Source organism: Oreochromis aureus, linkage group 12, assembly GCF_013358895.1.
Source record: "Oreochromis aureus strain Israel breed Guangdong linkage group 12, ZZ_aureus, whole genome shotgun sequence".
Lineage (NCBI taxonomy): Eukaryota > Metazoa > Chordata > Actinopteri > Cichliformes > Cichlidae > Oreochromis > Oreochromis aureus.
In genome coordinates this window covers 1,363,662-1,381,980 of record NC_052953.1, presented here as the reverse complement: position 1 = coordinate 1,381,980, position 18,319 = coordinate 1,363,662, and the positions used below count along the sequence as shown (strand labels likewise).

Genomic DNA, 18,319 nt, shown 5'->3' with positions numbered 1-18,319 from the left:
TCCAAAGCTCGAATTTCGGTGATATTCCCTGGAAAACCTCAAACTGAACTGCTGCGAATGTAAACGTTTTCCTTCTCGCGCGTGTTGCTCGGCCGCTCATTGGCTGAACGTTTACTGGGGTCCCGCCTTATAGCACTCACCACCGCTTCTCCGATTGGATAACGTAGTCGTGACGTCCCCAAAGCGTCATCTCTGATTCGCTGTGACAAACCGGTGGGGGATGATCCTCGAGTTTAAACATAGAAACAGGTGGCGGCTCCTCGGAGAGTTCGGAGTTTAGTTTGAGGACAGATAATCGTTAAAGTCGTAGCTTCGAGCAGTTTGTAGGCGGAGGTACAGCTGTAACGGCGGGATGGACGGGGCCTACGGTACTGGAGAGGTTTCGCAGATTTCGGAGAAGCTGGAGAAGTAAGTAAAGCTCGAATCGTTAGCGAGCGGCTAACAGGCTGTGCCGTCTGAGGTCCCGTTCAGGGTCCGAAACACCAAACATGCCACCGGGATAAAACTCACGGTACTGGGACCGTGGAGCGCGTGTCGGGGGCTCTTGTGATTGGTGGTGGAGAAACGGATGGAGGACAAATTAAAGGCAAACCCGAAAGGACAGTGAGCCGCTCGGTGTTTACGTTACTGGCCTCAGATATTTGGGTGGAAACCATCTGAGACTGTTACACTTGAACCTGTAGTCCACCCGTCAGGTGAGTCTACCTGTGAGCACCTTCTCTGCTGAGCTTTCAACGTAATCAGCCATAAACCTGAGAAGGTTTTCACACAGACGCTTTAGAAAAGCTCAACCATGAGAACGAGAGCGGCTATGAGTCAGATCTGATCTGGGGTTTTTAAAGGAGACGTGGGGGGAGGCCGCTCTGTTCACAGCTGCAGGTAAAAGCCCGCAGGTGTGAACATGCAACTGAAACCAGAATCAGAACCCTTTATTAATCCCTAAGGAAATGATGTGGGTCACAGTTGCTCCAAGACAGTAACAGATTAAACTATTTAAGCAGATTTATGGATGTGTTTTTTATTCCTGGAGCGAAGGCTTCAGGTGTTCTTCAGGTGAGGGTGAATATCTGGTCCTGTGGCTCTCCGAGTGGACTCTCAGGCTAAATATGTGGGCGTGTGTGAACTCTGAATTGCTGCATGCTTTCGGTCTGACACTTGGTACCTGTAATGGGAGGTGGTGTTACAGTCAAGCAAAAATCTCCAGAACAGTGAAACTGAATGAGAAGCTTCATTGTTTGTGGTGCTTATTTATCGGTTTGTTTGATTTTCACTCCGACTCTTTGCAGGTCTTTGTCCATCAACACAGAAGAAAGAATGGAAACTTACCACAGGTACAACACACACACGCGCGCACACACACACACACACACACACACACACACACACTACTAATCTAATGCAATGACTCGTCACGTCATTTGTGGCTGTAGGTGAAGGCAGGATTTTCTTTGTCCTGAATCTGGGATCAGTAACTGTTCAGATGAGTCGCTGCTCTGCAAAACCCTGAAGTAGACCAAAGCCACGTTCTTTCACTATTAATGTGTGACGATCAGATTATGGCTGCCACGATTAGTCCACTATCAAAATCATCGACTAATTTAATAGTCGATGATTCGTTTGAAGTTTTGTAAGATCCTGAAAGACGCAGGAATAAGTAGTAGGATTTAAGAGTGTAATAACGGACTGAAACAGAAGATGGCAGCACTGCATCTACAAGGATGCCAGCTGCCGTTAAACACCAAAGAAGAAGAAGCAGTCTCCGATATCGTAGCTGTGTCCACATTCAGGGGCTGCATCCTCCTGAGGCTGCATTTGTAGGCCGATTACGTCACAGCGGCGCGACGAAGGCTGTCCCAATTCGTAGACTCTGGGGTCGTGTCCAAATTCATGGGCTGCATCCTCCTGAGGACCAGGGGCGGATCTAGAAGGGTTGCATGGGGTGGCAAGTGCCACCCTAAAATGATCCCTTGCCACCCCAGTTTTGCATATGACAGCGTTGTGTATTAAAATAAGATAGCATTAACAGTTTGAGCGTAGTTACAGTCAACAGTGAATATAAATGCTAAAACTGAATATATTGGATAGTGTTCCCCCCCTCCACCATTAACAAATGGTTCAGCCCATAGCAGGACCGGCTTTTTTCTTGTTTTCAGTAGCAAGCGATGCTTATGATTGTGCCAGAGCACATTTTGAACAACACCATGGGAATTTCGGATTTTACACAGGTGGTTGGATGTTACACTCTGGAAATGGAAGGAAGGTGAGTGTTATTAACCCTCTGTGGTCCACGGACACGCTGCACCTCCAAATCACATGACTGATGTAAGCTGACACAGCAACAAGCTGCAGCCACGCTGAGTCTCTATTTCAGCCCACATTGAAAGTTCGGACTTCAAAGTTTTTACATTTTAATTACAGGCCAGTAAATCCAGAGTTATGATAATATATATAAGCCACGCTTTTTACTAAATACTGTCGTCACGTTTTTGTGTGTGTGTGTTTTAAGCGTTTTCTAAGGACAGCGCGAAAACAGTAAAGAAAGGGGGAAAAAAAAAAAAGCCACCTCTTTCCTATCGGTGGAAAAATGCACCATGTCAACCAATTTATTAAAAAGTCAACATGTGGGATTTTGTTGTTTAGGAAGAGGGGGGGGAGGGAGAGAGAGAGAGAGAGAGAGAGAGAGAGAGAGAGAGAGAGAGAGAGCTTAGTGTGTTGTGTTGTCTTGTGTAGTTGTTCTGTTGTGTAGTCGTTTTGTCTTGTGTGTCAGTGAGGGCACTAATGATGTCACTAAGGCACATTTGCAACGTAAACACTGTCACTAAGTAGAAAACCAGCGGAGTGATACACCTGCTGCTGTCAGGCCTGCAGGTTTGTCCCTGTGCTGCTCTGTCTTTTGGTGGACAAACTTTTTTTTTTTTTACTGGCACACATCATTTGTGGGGCATCTTATTGCAACACCTGATTGTTCTCTCATTTTAGTTTTAGTAGGGCTGCACGATTAATCGTTAGAAAATCGCGATCTCGATTCATACTTATGTGCGATCTAATTTCCAAATGACAACGATTTAAAAAAAAAAAAAAAAAAAAAGACGACGACGATTGTACCGCATTTTGATCCGGGACGTAATCTGCATGAAAACAAGCGCTCCCTCTTCCTGCTTAACAAATGACAAGGGCAGAGCCTTATACCACGTGATACAGAAGCTGTGCCTTTGATGGCAGGGAAAAACAACGGAGAAGACGTCAGGGATGACGAGAAAGTGACAGGAGAAAATCCGTCCCGGTCAACCACCCAAACATCAATAACGGGAACCTTATACAGCGCTTCCCTATACACGTCGAACTCCCGCAGGCACAAAGAAATTACGGAGGCTGTTACTTATCACCTGACCAAAGATATGGCTCCCATCAACACTGTGCAAAACGAGGGATTTAGGAAAATGATCAACACCCTAGACAAACGCTACACAGTGACGTCACGCAACTATTTTTCTATTGTTGCACTACCTGCTCTATACACGCAGTGTCGAGCAACGGTGGAGACGGAATTACAAGCAGTACAACATTTTGCAGCAACGACAAAATGTGAGACATTTATTGTTTTAATGTTTATTTATTATTTTTATGTTCAGTTTCAACTGTTACGAAGTTGATGTGCAGTTAATAAGTGCAATAAATATTTATACTGATTTCTTTGCCACCCTAAGAAAATTTCTCTAGATCCGCCCCTGCTGAGGACCCGGCCTTCACGGTCTACGTGGGCCGGGTCCTCAGAAGGTCGGGTAGGCCGGAAGTAAACGGCTGTGAAATTGGACGGTCTAGCCTTCTGGTTAGCGTCACCGCTGTCTCGGTGGAGTTGAATAAACTCGGCCGTCTGCTCCTTGCTATCTAAAATATAACAGGACACTGGCGTAAATTCTCGACCGTCTCACACTTCTGTTTAATTGGTTTTCTGTTTGACGTTTATTCAGCTGTGTGAAAATCCCGGAGGAACCCACCCGGGGGATTAATTAAGTTTTATTTTATTTAATCTAATCTAATATCTTTAATCTCAGCCAAACCGATTTACTCAGGAACAAATAAAACACTGAAAAAAGCCAAACAATATCATTTCTAGGTTGTCTAAGTGACTTATATATTACGCTTAACCTGAGTAGCGAAAAGTCCGCGGTGATCTGAAAATGATGTGCCGGGTTTGTGCCGCTCGGCGGCTTCAGTGGCCCTCGAGCTCGGCTAGCTATCGAGCTGGTGGGTAACAGACGTCTCCGAAAAACGTCAAGCACTTTTTGCAAATATGCGATGTCTTGATAAACCGAGCAGATATTTGAAGTTTACACGGCTACATTCTCGCCTGAAAATATGTTAAAAGTTTATTTTGTGACCCAGAAAGATTAATAAGAGTAATTTTAAAACTTAGTAGCGGCCGCCATTGTTGGAAACTGGAGTTTGGCTGGGCCGCGCTATGAATTCTGGGATATGGTGGGCCACGAAGGACACACATGGCCCATCCTTCAAATTCAGGGAAGAGGAGGACGCATTTGTCGGCTGCATTCGGAGGAGTCTACGAATTTGGACAGCCTTCGGCGCGTCGCTGTGACGTAATTGGTCTTCAAATGCGGCCTCAGGAGGATGCAGCCCATGAATTTGGACACGACCTGGCTGTGTCCCAATTCAGGGTATGCACGCTTGAAGTACGCACACTACGTGTGTGCGTACACTACAGCTGTGTCCCAAAACGTCGGCTGCATCCTTCGGAGGACCCGGCCTTCGGTCTACGTGGGCGGGGTCCTTCGAAGACCGAGAAGGCCGGAAGTGCGAGGCTGTGAAATTGGACGGTCTAGCCTTCAGATTTGCGTCACCGCTGTGTCGGTGGAGTTTAATAAACTCGGCCGTCTGCTCCTTGCTATCTAAAATATAACAGGACACTGGAGTACATTCTCGACCATCTCACATCACTAATGTCACATAACTTTCCCGACATGTGGCCAACAGTAATGTTTTAATGTTCTTAACCATTCGCACATAAATAAGTGACATCATATTCAGTACTTACTTCTGACAGTTCACTCTTCGGCCGCTCCCTTCTGCCGTATTTTGCGGCAAAATTATCCACACCCACCGCCGCGCTATGGATTGTGGGATATATGGGGCCACGAAGCGTGCACCGGACCACGCTTGATATTTGGGAATCGACGGTGCATTTGGAGTATGCATTTGAAGTACACTTTGAATTGGGACAGCCGTCGTCGCGTGGCGGTGACGTAATCGCACTTGAAATGCGTACTTCAAGCGTGCAGACCCTGAATTGGGACACAGCCTCTGTCGCTACCCGATCCGTACCGGAAACCCGATCGGTACCCCGCATGCGCACATCTTACGTCACTTCCTCTCCGTGCCAGCATTGCGACATTCTTTGCACATGCGCAGTAAGGATCGGGGAGTCCTGATCCATCACTATCTTTTTATTTTTTTTGTTTTTGTCTACATTATATTAAATGTTTCATTATCGGAAACATTTTAAGAGAAACTTATTTTTCTTAACATCTTAACAGATACTCTGACCCGTAACTATCGTAAAACGCTTCGACCGGAAGTAGACACCTTTCGCGCATGCGGGGTACCGAGCGGGTTTCCGGTACGGATCAGGTAGTGACAGACTCCTCCGAATCCAGCCGACAAATGCGTCCTCCTTTTCCCCAGATTTGAAGGATGGGTCGGGTGTGTCCTTCGTGGCCCACCATATCCCAGAATTCATAGCGCGGCCCAGCCAATTCCAGTTTCCAACAATGGCGGCCGCTACTAAGTTTTAATATTACTCTTATTAATCTTTCTGGGTCACAAAATAAACTTTTAACATATTTTCAGGTGAGAATGTAGCTGTGTAAACTTCAAATATCTGCTCGGTTTATCAAGACATCGCATATTTGCAAAAGTGCGCCGACGTTTTCTTCACGAGTCACTGACATTAAAAGCCTGTTTGTCGCAAGCAGGGCTGAGAGGATGTCAGGGTTTGAGTGACAATGGGATCGTAAATATCCTGGAATCTGTCTTCCGAACGTTTACTGAAGCATTTTAAGCTGCATTAATTCATCCGATAAATATTTGATTCTGTGCTAATATCACAATTTAGACATTAGTTAAGAAACATATTTTACTTTATTTAAATTATTATTACAGCGTGTGGCTGATCTGAGATCAGAGTTTTTTCTTTTTAAGACTGTTCTGTTTCTTCGGGCGTGTAGACGAAGCTGCTGTACTGCCACACCTATCTGAGCTCTCATTATGCAGTTACACGAGTTCATGTGTCGCATCTTTGTTTGTTGTGGCTCTGTGCTCCAACATCACTGAAATATCTTTATCTAAAAATCCGACATGAGAAACCTTTTAAAGACTGTAACTGTGCTTTGCTGTAACTCCACTCGAGTCTTTCTGCTCAGATTTCAGAGGAGCTGCAGTTTCTGGTTTAGTGCTGTCTCTTGTAGTTGCGGCCTTTGACCAGCAGGTGTCAGGCTTCCTGTTGATCATGATGAACCCAGCACTCTCAGCACTCTAACTGTTGGGAGTCGCGGGCGCTGACTGTAAGCGCAGTCAGGACTGAGCAGAGGTTCCTGGCAGTCGGTGTCTATGAGCCGCAGTGATCTCAGTGTTGGCGGGCAGAGGGTGGTTAAAGGTGATTTCCACAAACTCACTTTCTAATCTCAGGACGTAGGTGACCCTGTGGCACCATGGGCGGGTGCAAACACGATGAAATGCTTATTTTTGGGGGAAAGCCTTTTAAAGGTTTTTATGTAGCAAACACGGGAAGCTTCCAATGTCAGTAACCGTTAACCATAACCAGCCTGGGTTACTGGGACGGCTGCTCAAAGGAGCAGTTTGTCCCACTGGTGTCGTGTGATCTCAACTAGGCCCGAGCAGTTAGTCAGATTTTAATGTTAGATGATGATTTTCTTTACATTAATGTTGATTAACATGAAATTATTCTTGTACTACTTTTGCATCTTAGAACTGTTTTTGTCGTTGTACAGTTGCTTGCACAATGAAATTATGTAGCAAGACCACAAAGGTGTGAAAGTAAAGAAACCAAAATACAAGAAAGAAGAAAAACAACACGAGAACATTGTGTGCACTATAGACACGATGTTTGGGTTACAGGAAGCATTGTGGGCATGTTTACAAAGCATCGTAATAAAATATAATAAATAATAAGCGTGGAAGGACTGTGGTCACTAATGGATGGAAATTGCACATCTGCCGAAATATTTCACAGGAAGAACAGAATATTGCAACATAATAATTGACAAGAAGCAGCAACAGAATGATTGTAAACTGTTAGTTTGCATTAATGGTTCTGACAGCCTACAGGAAGAAGCTGTTTTTCAGTCTGTTGGTTTTGCACCTGATGGATCTGAACCTTTTTCCAGAGGGCAGGATGTTGAAGAGGTGGAGGTTAGGGATGGAGGTGGTCTTTTATGATTGCTCTGGCTCTGGAGAGACATCTCGAGCTGGCAATGGAGTCCAGGGAGGAGAGTGGACAGCTGATCACCTTCTCTGCAGTTCTGATGAGCCTCTGGAGTCTCTTCTTGTCAGCTGTTGTGCAACCAGCGTACCACACAGGGATGGCGTGCACCAGCACACTCTCGATTGTGTCTCGATAGAAGGACACTAGGAGGTCAGTCTGCAGCCTGTTCCATCTCAGAACCCTCAGGAAATGGAGGCGCTGCTGGGCTTTCTTCACCAGATGTGTTTGTGGAACCAAGATAGGTCCTCAGATATGTGGGTGCCAAGGAACTTAGAGGAGGACACCCTCTCCACATAGTCACCTTTTATAGATAGGGGAGGGGGATCAGTTCTTGTTTTGCGGAGGTCCATGACCACTTCCTTGGTTTTCCTGGTGTTTAGGGTGAGGTTATTGTAGTTACACCATTCTGACAGTCGCTGGACCTCATCTCTGTAGGCGGTGTCATCATCCTTGGTGATGAGCCCCAGCAGAGTGGTGTCGTCTGCAAATTTCTTGCTGACAGTTTAACCAAAAGGCATTTCCAGTGGAAACTGGCCGACATATCATCAGCATAACCATGTATAATATCCACAAAACTTAAAAAGAGGTTATACACACACAATACGGTAATATTATGTTGAAGCACAGTACGTATCACTCCGCGAGGCTCCTGCCTACGGTAGCCGTAATGCTCGACAATCCATCAAGCGGTGCGGCTTCCTAGCTTAGCAAAGTCGTACTAAGACATTTGACAGATTTTCGTGTACCACATAAAATCGTTTCGAGGTCAGTAAACACAACCAGAATTCATACATAAGGCACACGGGATTATAAGGGACACTGTCGATTTTCAGAAAAATCAAAGGATTGATTTTAAGTGTGCCGTATTTTCCAAACAACACGGTAACAACGACGGCCCGCTAGCATGCTCTACCAAAAATAGTGCTTTGTTGTGTATCTGAGGGACGAAAGCTAAACCAGTTCCACACCACTGAAGTTGCAGCATTTTTACAAACCGATTCTGGTTCATCCGTTTCATTCAACGATCCACTTTCGCTCTTCTCATTCTGCGTCGCCGCCATGTGCGTATGTAAACATAGGCACTGCGAATGCGCGTTTTACCCATATTCTATCGCGATATTTCATTTTCCTATCGTTGCCCAAAATTACACCGGTATTACCGTGAACAGTATATGGCCCAGCCCTATATGACAGTTTTCTGCTTCTCTGATGTTTTAAAGGTAAAACTTTCGGTGTCATCACCACATGCTTTCAGTCTTCTGTTCAAGCTGTAAAGTTAAATCATGGAGAATTTTCCCTCAGCTCTGCTTTCCAGGATGAGGTTCGGCCACGTTTCCCACTTTGAGCTTAACTGAATGATTGTCCTACATCCTGTTTGTTCACAGCTCGTTTCAGTGGAGAAACCAACTTATTTATGTTGTATGTATTTATGTCAGCTCCAAATAAACTACACTGTATTCTAGGGCTGCCACAAATGATTATTCTGGTAGTCGACTAGTCACAGATTATTTTTGCGATTAGTCGACTAATCAGATCATGCATCCATTGGACATAAAACGTACAGTTTAAACTTTTAATGAAATTTGCAGATTGTAGCAACAAAACGAAAGACCCCAAAATGTGTGCCGAGGTGTGCATGTTGTTGGCTTGGTGACAAAGTCGTTTATTGAAGACGAACATATTTTTTGTAGCAGTACAGTAACATAACATTTACCCCTATCAGTATGAGTAAGTAATTAGCTGTTTACGCTAATGTTAGCAGCTAACTGGCCAATTAGCCAATTAGCTTATCGAGACGACTGTACCACTTCGTCAAAGCTGCGACATGGTATACTTTTCAGATCGCCGTCATACAGCCATGGAAGGCAAGTTCCATTCTGCAGATTTTGCATTGGACGTTCTTCTCTTTTATGCTCCCAGACTTAACAGCAGCTGGCATCCTTGTACATGCAGTGCTGCCATCTTCTGTTTCAGTCCGTTATTACACTCTTAAATCCTACTGCTTATTCCTGCGGGTTTCAGGATCTTACAAAGCTTCAAACGACGCATCCACTATTAAATTAGTCATCAACAATTTTGATAGTCGACTAATCGTGGCAGCCCAACTGTATTCTCATTTCTACTTTCTCTGACATTATAGGGTAATTTAACTTTATCATTTCTTTTTCTTTCTTTTTTTAAATAATATTTTTTCTGTCCTTTGTTTGAGCAAAATCATATTTATAATGATAAAATTACTATAAATGTAAAATACTAAAAAGCAGAGTTAAAAAGTTAAAATCAAATTCAGTGCGATTAGACTTCTTAATATTTGTTACTTTGGGTTGTCTGATGAGGTGCTCGCCATAGACGGTGAAAACTCTGATACTAAAGTGGATGTATTAAGTACATATATCTCAGTTTTACATGTACAAGTTTAAATTAACGCTGTCACTTTAATCTGATGTTTCAATATCAGAGTAAATTTGATAGAAACAGAAGAGATCCCTGATGCTTTGAGTAAAGCTGTTATTTATGTAACTACAGTTCTGTGAATTGTGTTAGTAACCACATGAGATCCATCAGTTCTGGTCCTCAGGCATCGCCATCCTGATGTTTCCTATTCCATACCCCACTAATTATTTACTCACAAACATGAAAAAGTGAAATCACTGACACACACACACCCCGTCTGTGAAGGTCCTCGGTCACAGTTAGGGCTGCTCAATTAATCGAATTTTAATCTCGATTACGATCTGGGTTTTCAACGATCATTAAAAATGACTGAGCCGATTATTAGCACCTCCCTCGTGCTTTACTCTCGCGCTGTTCTGTGTGGCAAATCGAGCGCACCTCTCTTCTATGGCAAGCCATTAGTGCCAAAATTCGCCACTTTGCCATACTCTGCGATTCGAACACGCGTCACAACAATTAAGAGGACCCGAGGGAAGCTCGGAAAGCTCAGAAAGCTAAGCAGAAGTTATTTGGAGAGGAGAGGATAATGGCTGCTGAAGAAAGAATGCCGTTGGTTGAAAAGAGAGGTAAAACGACTTCAGTGGTGTGGAAACCAATGTTCCATCTAAGCTGCGCACGTGCGCAATTGCGCACTGCTGGCACGGTCTCTGCGCACAGAAAATCTGCGTTGCACACAAAAAAAATCTAACCTGAATTGAAATTAAAACTTCAACAATTCTGTTTTGCAGTGTTAGTCAGTGAGTGACTGCTCCTGTATGGGATTAGAACGATGCCACCTTATCCTATAGTCCAGCCAATGATGCGATTCACATTCGTATACACGCAGCCAATCAACGTCGCTGACAGGCTATGACAGCGTCCTTATGTGCCGACACCGGTGTTTTAGCGAGCAAAGCGGCGTGGCTGATGTGCAGTGAAGCCACATTAATGACAACGTGTCCAACCATTGGAGATGTGAGCAGGACAGACGGAACAACTGACGGAAAAAGGTGTGGACTTTATACCAGTTTTTAAATTGTGTTGATCGCCACGTAAAACCAGAGTTATGATAAAAATATCTGCAATGTTTGGTTTTCTTCCTGAATACTGTCGTTGTTTATATTTACTGCGGAAGAACGGTAAAACGGCATGCTTTATAAGGAAAACGCCGAAAGCCTGTGAGCAAAAACAAAACCAAACCCCAGCCTTTCCTATTGGTCGAAAAAAGTACTGTGTCGACCAATCAAAAAATGATATGGCAACGTGGCATCTAGTTGTTAAGAAACGGGGGGAAGTTTTAGGAGTGACGGCGGTGTTCTGAGATGTGAACACCGCCGTCACACTAACTACACACTAACTACAAATCTTGTGTAGTTAGTGTGTAGTCAATAGTTTTGTTGTGTGTGTCAGAACAATGAGGCGGCTGCTGAATGTTACAGGTGTTACAGCAGTGATACATCTCCTGTTGTCAGGCCTGCAGGTATCAGGCTGTTGTTCTCCTTTATCTCATAGTGGACAAATTATTTTTTGGAGTGGCACAAATAATTTGTGTGGCATCAGATTTGATGCAGAACAGCTGATTGTTCTGTAAATAGTTTGAAATGTTTATTTAAAAAAACGCCTTGGCTGCATTAAAAAAATAGCTGCAAAAAACTTTGTTTGCCAAACTGAGTTACTTTTTTGAAGTAGTAACTATATAATTAATTGCCCAACATTGGTCATTATATACTGTATTTGCAGACAGAGTTACAGACTCTCTCCCAGACCACAGACTCATAATACAAGTCAGAGCTTTATGAAGAAAAAAGAAAAGAAAGAAAGTTGTGTTTTCAAAATTGGAGTTCAAGTTATTTTTACTTCCAATAGTGTTAACATCCTACACAGGTCATGAACAGGATTTTTTAAATTTTCATTGTAAGTGGGCTAAAGCAGTTAATTAAAAGTAGTCTAACATAAATGTAAATGCTGTAATTTGATTATTTTAATAAACCATGTAACTTGGATGGATTCGATGCTGGCGTGACCACAGTGCACACGTCTGATGTCGCTCACAGTGGTCCAAGGGGACGCTCAGGGAGTTTGTGTGTTCGCTCAGACACATGAAACATTTGAGGGAACATTGGTGGAAACATTACGGGTTCGCAGAGTCAGACGTGGATCAAATATTGTGCAGTATTTTGAAGTTCACTAAACATAGATGTTTACATTTTTCATTTATTTTTTTATATTGCAAACATTTGCACTGTAATCAGTATTTGCACACTATTTTATATTATTTTTTGACAATCTTTAAAGCCGTTATTCAATACATTGTTATTGTTAAATAAATATCGTCAAATAATCGAGATCTCAATGTCAGTGAAAATAATCGTGATTATCATTTTTGCCATAATCGAGCAGCTCTACATCCAGGTCATCGTAGTCTAAGGAGCTTGGAAAGAAAAGCATTAGGCATTACTTACTAATGATGTTTGCTTTGCTTTCTTTCAGGTTCATTCAAGATGGTAAAGATGCTGCCCGAGAGGGAGACCTGCACAAAGCGCTGGAGTTCTTTAGACTGGCTTACAACATTCATCAGAGTCACAAACTGGAAAGCCGGATCAAAAAAATCGAAGAGCTCATCGCTGAGAATGACTTGGAGGAAGAGGATGACGAGTTTGTTAATGTTAACAGCAGCGGCTTAATGCTTTTTAAAGAGCTGTATGACAAGCTGTACGACTACCAGAGAGATGGAGTGGCCTTCTTGTACAGTCTCTACAGAGATGGCCGGAAAGGCGGGATTTTGGCTGATGACATGGGACTAGGCAAAACCATCCAGGTGATATCATTCCTCTCTGGTATGTACGACAATGAGCTGGCTAAACACACCCTCCTGATCATGCCGACTTCCCTCATCACAAACTGGACCAAGGAGTTCTCCAAATGGACTCCAGGCATGAGGGTCAAGGAGTTTCACGGCATTAGCAAAGGAGAGAGGACCAGGAATCTGGAGAAAGTTCAGAGGAGGGGCGGCGTCATCATCACCACCTACACGATGCTCTTAAACAACTGGCAGCAGCTGTCCACCCACAATGGCAAAGAGTTCACATGGGACTACATGATCCTGGACGAGGCTCACAAGATAAAAAGCACAACCACCAAAACCGCCAAAAGTGCCTACGCCATACCGTCCAAGAACCGAGTTCTACTCACAGGTACTCCTGTCCAGAACAACTTGAGAGAAATGTGGGCTCTCTTTGACTTTGCCTGTCAGGGCACCCTCCTCGGCACGGCGAAAACATTCAAAGCGGAGTACGAGAACTCCATTACCCGGGCCCGGGAGAAGGACGCCACTCCAGGAGAAAAGGCGCTGGGATCCCGAATGTCGGAGAACCTGATGGCAATAATAAAACCGTATTTCCTCCGCAGAACCAAGTCCGAAGTACAGAAAAACAAAACAAACCGCACACATAACAAGGAACACTTGGAGGACAAGGAAGACCATGTTCCAAACCTTGAAGCAGACTCTGGAGCAGTGATGCCAAAATTGACAAGAAAAAACGACCTGATTGTTTGGACTTACCTGAGTGCCATTCAGGAGGACATCTACAGGCAGTTCATATCGCTGGACCACATCAGAGAGCTCCTGCTGACCACCCGATCGCCTCTAGCTGAGTTAAACATTCTGAAAAAGCTCTGCGACCACCCGAGGCTCCTCTCCGCTGCCGCCATAGCCAAGTTAGGCTTGGAGGAGAGTGCAGCTGAATGCCAGGAGACCACAGACACAGAGCCCAGCGATCACAGCATCACCAGCGTTCCTGATGACACCTTGATCTCAGAGTCTGGGAAGATGGTCTTTCTTTTCTCTCTCCTAGAGCGGCTCAGACAGGAAGGCCACCGCACACTCGTCTTTGCCCATTACAGGAAGGTGCTCGACATCATCGAGCGCATCCTGAGCAACAGAGGCTTCAAAGTGCTGCGGCTGGATGGAACCATCACTCAGATCACAGAGCGAGAGAGGCTCATCTCTCTGTTCCAGACTGACAAACGGTACTCCGTCTTCCTCCTCACCACCCAGGTCGGTGGAGTCGGCATCACCTTAACAGCAGCCAACAGGGTGGTCATCTACGACCCCAGCTGGAACCCTGCAACAGATGCCCAGGCCGTTGACAGGGCGTACCGCATAGGCCAGACTGAAAACGTCGTCATCTACAGGCTGATCACCTGCGGCACTGTGGAGGAGAAGATTTACCGCCGGCAGGTTTTCAAAGACTCTCTTATTAGGCAGAATACCGGGGACAAGAAGAACCCGTTTCGGTACTTCAGCAAACAGGAGTTGAAGGAGCTCTTCACCTTGGAGGACACACGGTCCTCCTCTACACAGCTCCAGCTTCAGGCGCTGCACGCCAGGCACCGGCGCACCGACCCTGAACTAGACAAACATATCGCACACCTCCACACCATGGAGATGTTTGGGATTTCTGACCATGACCTCATGTTTACACTTGACATCAACCACGATGAGGCCCTCGAGAACCAAGAGGAGCACCATTACATCGAAGGGCGGGTCCAGAAGGCTCAGGAGCTCATGAAGGCGGAGTCTGAGCTGCAGATGCAGCTGGCAGAGAGCATGGTGTCCAGCACGGAGCCGGCATGGCTCCGATACCCAGCAGACAACAACAGCCATGAGCGGTCCCACGAGAAGAAACCACGAAACCACAAAAGTCCTTCATATCCGGAGCAGGACACAAGCCTGGCCCGTTCTCCGGCTGTGGTGGATTTGGAGCAGAGTGGTTCTGGAAAGGAGGACACTCTGGAGAATCTCAGCAAGGGAGTGATTGATCTGACTGCAGAGGAGAGCACAGCCGAGGAGCAGATCGCAGCAGAGGTCAGCCACCACAGCCTCGCCGAGCAGAACGTGGATTCCCCGAAGCACCCGTCAGTGAAGCTGGAGAGGAGCTTGTTGGAGGCGGCAGATCTGATCGAGGAGTCTGTGGTGCTGATGGAGGCTGGTGACGTAGCTGACACCTCTGTCGGAGAAGCACTCAATGACTCTGCGGCCGCGAGTCTGTACGTTACAGCAGCCGATGAAGATGAGCAGAAAATGATGGGACATTTGACCCTGAAGTACGATGACTCCGAGATGGAGCTCGGGTCTCCTCACGCCACTCCTCCTCCAGAGAACAGAAGACTTTCCGCCCTGCGCGCCTCCAGTTTGAGCCTCAGAGCCGACACATCATCCAGAATCGGCAGCGAGCTCGAGTCTTTGAACGGCAACTTCAACCTACAGCTGGAGGACAGCGACGCTGATCACGACGAGGCGGTGGTGCAGGAGGAGGAGGAGCTGCAGGAGGAGCTACTGTCTCAGCTGCAGCTGGAGGGAAGTTTCGACGTGGGTAAATCTCTTTGTGAGTGGCAGCAGAAAGAAGCATCAAGGCACAGCCCGAGCAACTGCCACGCCGTCAGCCTCAATGAGTCACATGACTCAGTCGTGGGTATCAGGAAGAAAAAGGCTGCAGTGATTTATGACAGTGAAGAGGAGACGCAGGAGGAAGATGATGGGCAGCTTGAGAACTCCTTTCAGGTTTCCGGAGCATCAACGCCAAAGTCAGCGTCCACTGGCACCACCCCGCTCCGTACACGAAAGAGCATTGGCGGAAACACGTCCGTGGCTTCTCGCCGCTCCTTCCTCCATTCCATCATTGAAGACATGGACAACCAGGACATGGAGGAGGAGGAAAGCCATGAAGATGATGGTGATGCTTCGGATGTCCATTCAGATGAGGCCGAAGAGGACATGATTGGTTTGACTCACGATGAGGTTCAGGAGGAGGAACCCAGTGGAGAGACTCTAAACTCAGAGGAGGAAGTTGAAGAAGAGGAGATGGAGGAGGAACTTGAGGAGGAAGGAGACTTTGAGTCAGGAGACGCCGAGGAGTCTGGAGGAGAAGGGAGCCTCCTGGAGGAAACGTCCACTGAGCCTGAGTTGGCATCAAACGAGGTGATGGATCAGTGCACCGCCGAGATGGGCGTGAAGGAGGTCGAGGACGAGAGCTACGACTCGCTGGTGCGGCGAGGGCGGGAGTGCTACAGCAAAGCGGAGCTGGACGAGGCCCTAGACTTCTTCCTCAGAGCCATTGACATCAAACCCGGAGATCCAGAAATTCAGTTCATGACCATCCAGCTGTACCGGCAGCTGAGTCAGGTGGCGAGGAGATCCTAACAGAAAAGAACGATCGGGGCGGTGAGGTCAAGCTCTGCCAGCCCGCCGCTTCACGCCAAAGCTGTAAATCTTTCAAACGTATCTGGTGTGTTCGTGTTCTCCGTGAGATTGCGCTGAGTGACTAATGTTTGAACAGCGCGGCTGATTGCAAAAAGCTTCCTGTTTGAACTTCTTGTTTCAGTAATGTAACTAGAATCAGGTGCGTGTCATCATCCACCACGAAACGATCAGCTTTCATCTTTGATCTGATTTTCATCTGTAACCTGCACTTATTGTAAAATACTTTGAAATTAAGATTGTGAAATTAAAATTCATGTTTCTGTCTAATTTGAATTCATGTCTTATTTTTAAGGTAATGAACGACTTCATCTCTGAAAACAGAAATGTCCTGCAGAGCGTTTGGCTTAAACCCTCCAAAATAAACTTCCTGTTTTATCCAAGCGGGCCTCAGATCAGCTGAGCAAGCTACATCCATCTTTTATATACAGATTATAACTAAATCATCCGATGGCCCATAAAAGACTCCACACAGCTGTGATCCAGCTGTGCAGAGACCAGAAACCACTCAGCAGGAAGTGCTGAGGATACATCAGTGGGTCAGACCTGAGTTTGGGTCCCTCTGAAGCCTCTGACTCAGCTCCTAATCCTGGTTACATTCCTCTTTAAAACCAAACGTGTTGGGATTTGTCATCTCCTGAAACGCTCCGCAGTCAGTGCTGCAAACCTACATTTACAAAGCAGAACTGACGAGACGCACACAGCGGGGAGGACGCGTGTTCCCAGACTTCCTGTCCGATGAAGTCGCACAGGTCAGAGTATTTGAGCAGAAACGAATCCAGAAAACGTAAAGCGTCAGTGAGTTTATCAGTGTGAGGTCATAACGGCTCATTTCCATGTTTCTGTGATCACCAGTATGCAAATATTCAACATTATTCTTCTCAGCGGTTTTAAAGTTCACTGTTAGACCAAGAAGCTGAAGAATAATGAAGCTCATCATCATAAGATGTAAGATTCCAGTCATTTAATGTTTAACGTCAGTTTTACGGGTTTAATGTTCTGATTTCTCGCTGCTCTCAGATTTGGGGGTTAAAACATGAACTTGGTTTATTTTCTGGATAAATAAAAATATAATTTGAAACGCGTGTTTGACAGGTTTCTAAAATATGTGACGCGTGATGTCATAAATGTAGAGGGGGACAGCATCAGGTAATGGCACGAGTACACAAGTACTATGATAAAGTATAAATACTGTCATTAAAGTACTAGGTTATTCCCAGCACGGGTCCGAGCGGGTTTGTTACCCTGATTGGTTGAGAACAACTTCCACCTGCAGTCACGTGACACTTTTAAGTGGAGGTCACGTGATTCATTCAGTGTGAGCTGTTGCAGGAGATTCTGCCTCCATTGCCTCTCCCAACACCTCCACCTTCATCATCATCATCACTCTCCCTCTTCTGCACATGTGCAAACCATGTGGACCTCCAGCTTGCTGTCCTCCTGTCACCTCCACCCTGCCTGGACTCTCTGAGCTGGTGTTGTGCCAAAAACTGATTTCCAATGTTTCCAGTGTGAGTAATATCTTTACATAAACAGACTTCGGTGAACAGGCTTTATAAAGGGATTATAAACCTCCTGTGTTACTGTACTTTCATTATAACTTTTTTCCCACATAAAATATGTTTACAGAACTGTTGTTATATTTGTTGCAATTTCTGACTTTTTTTAACTGGATAAATAAAGGAGATATAAAAGGCACTGCCAAAAAAATGTAAAGTTGACATTTAACATGTTTGACATTTTATAGACCAACAAGTTATTTATAGCATATGGCAGCAATCAGTTTTTGGCACAACACCGTATTCAAAGTCAGCGCCTCATTGGTCAGTTTACTCCCTGAAGAGTCGGGCTGACTGAAGCTGCGTTCTGATAAATCACGTGACTATGCTGTTTACGTCTGTGAACGACACCTGAGCTCAGGTGAGTTTCAGAGAAGCGGTTTTCTTAGTTTAATAAGAATATGACGTTTTTATTCCTGTCACGTGACGCACGTCTGCTTTTAAAGTTTAAAGCTTTTACACAAACTCTGAATACGTCACTGTGCTCGCCGTAAGAATCTGCGCGTGCCCACTTTGACGGCATATTAGTTTTGTCACGTGAACTGAAAG

General features: G+C 45.4%; 1 protein-coding gene across 1 annotated transcript; it reads left to right on the top strand.

The window, feature by feature from the left end:
- The first annotated feature begins 199 nt into the window (after positions 1 to 199).
- ercc6l (excision repair cross-complementation group 6-like) lies at positions 200 to 16,481 on the top strand. The gene is made up of 3 exons (XM_031733624.2): positions 200 to 408; positions 1,287 to 1,331; positions 12,443 to 16,481. The coding sequence occupies exons 1-3, from the start codon at positions 353 to 355 to the stop codon at positions 16,152 to 16,154; spliced, it is 3,813 nt and encodes a 1,270-aa protein (XP_031589484.1). The 5' UTR covers positions 200 to 352; the 3' UTR covers positions 16,155 to 16,481.
- The last annotated feature ends 1,838 nt before the right edge of the window (positions 16,482 to 18,319 follow it).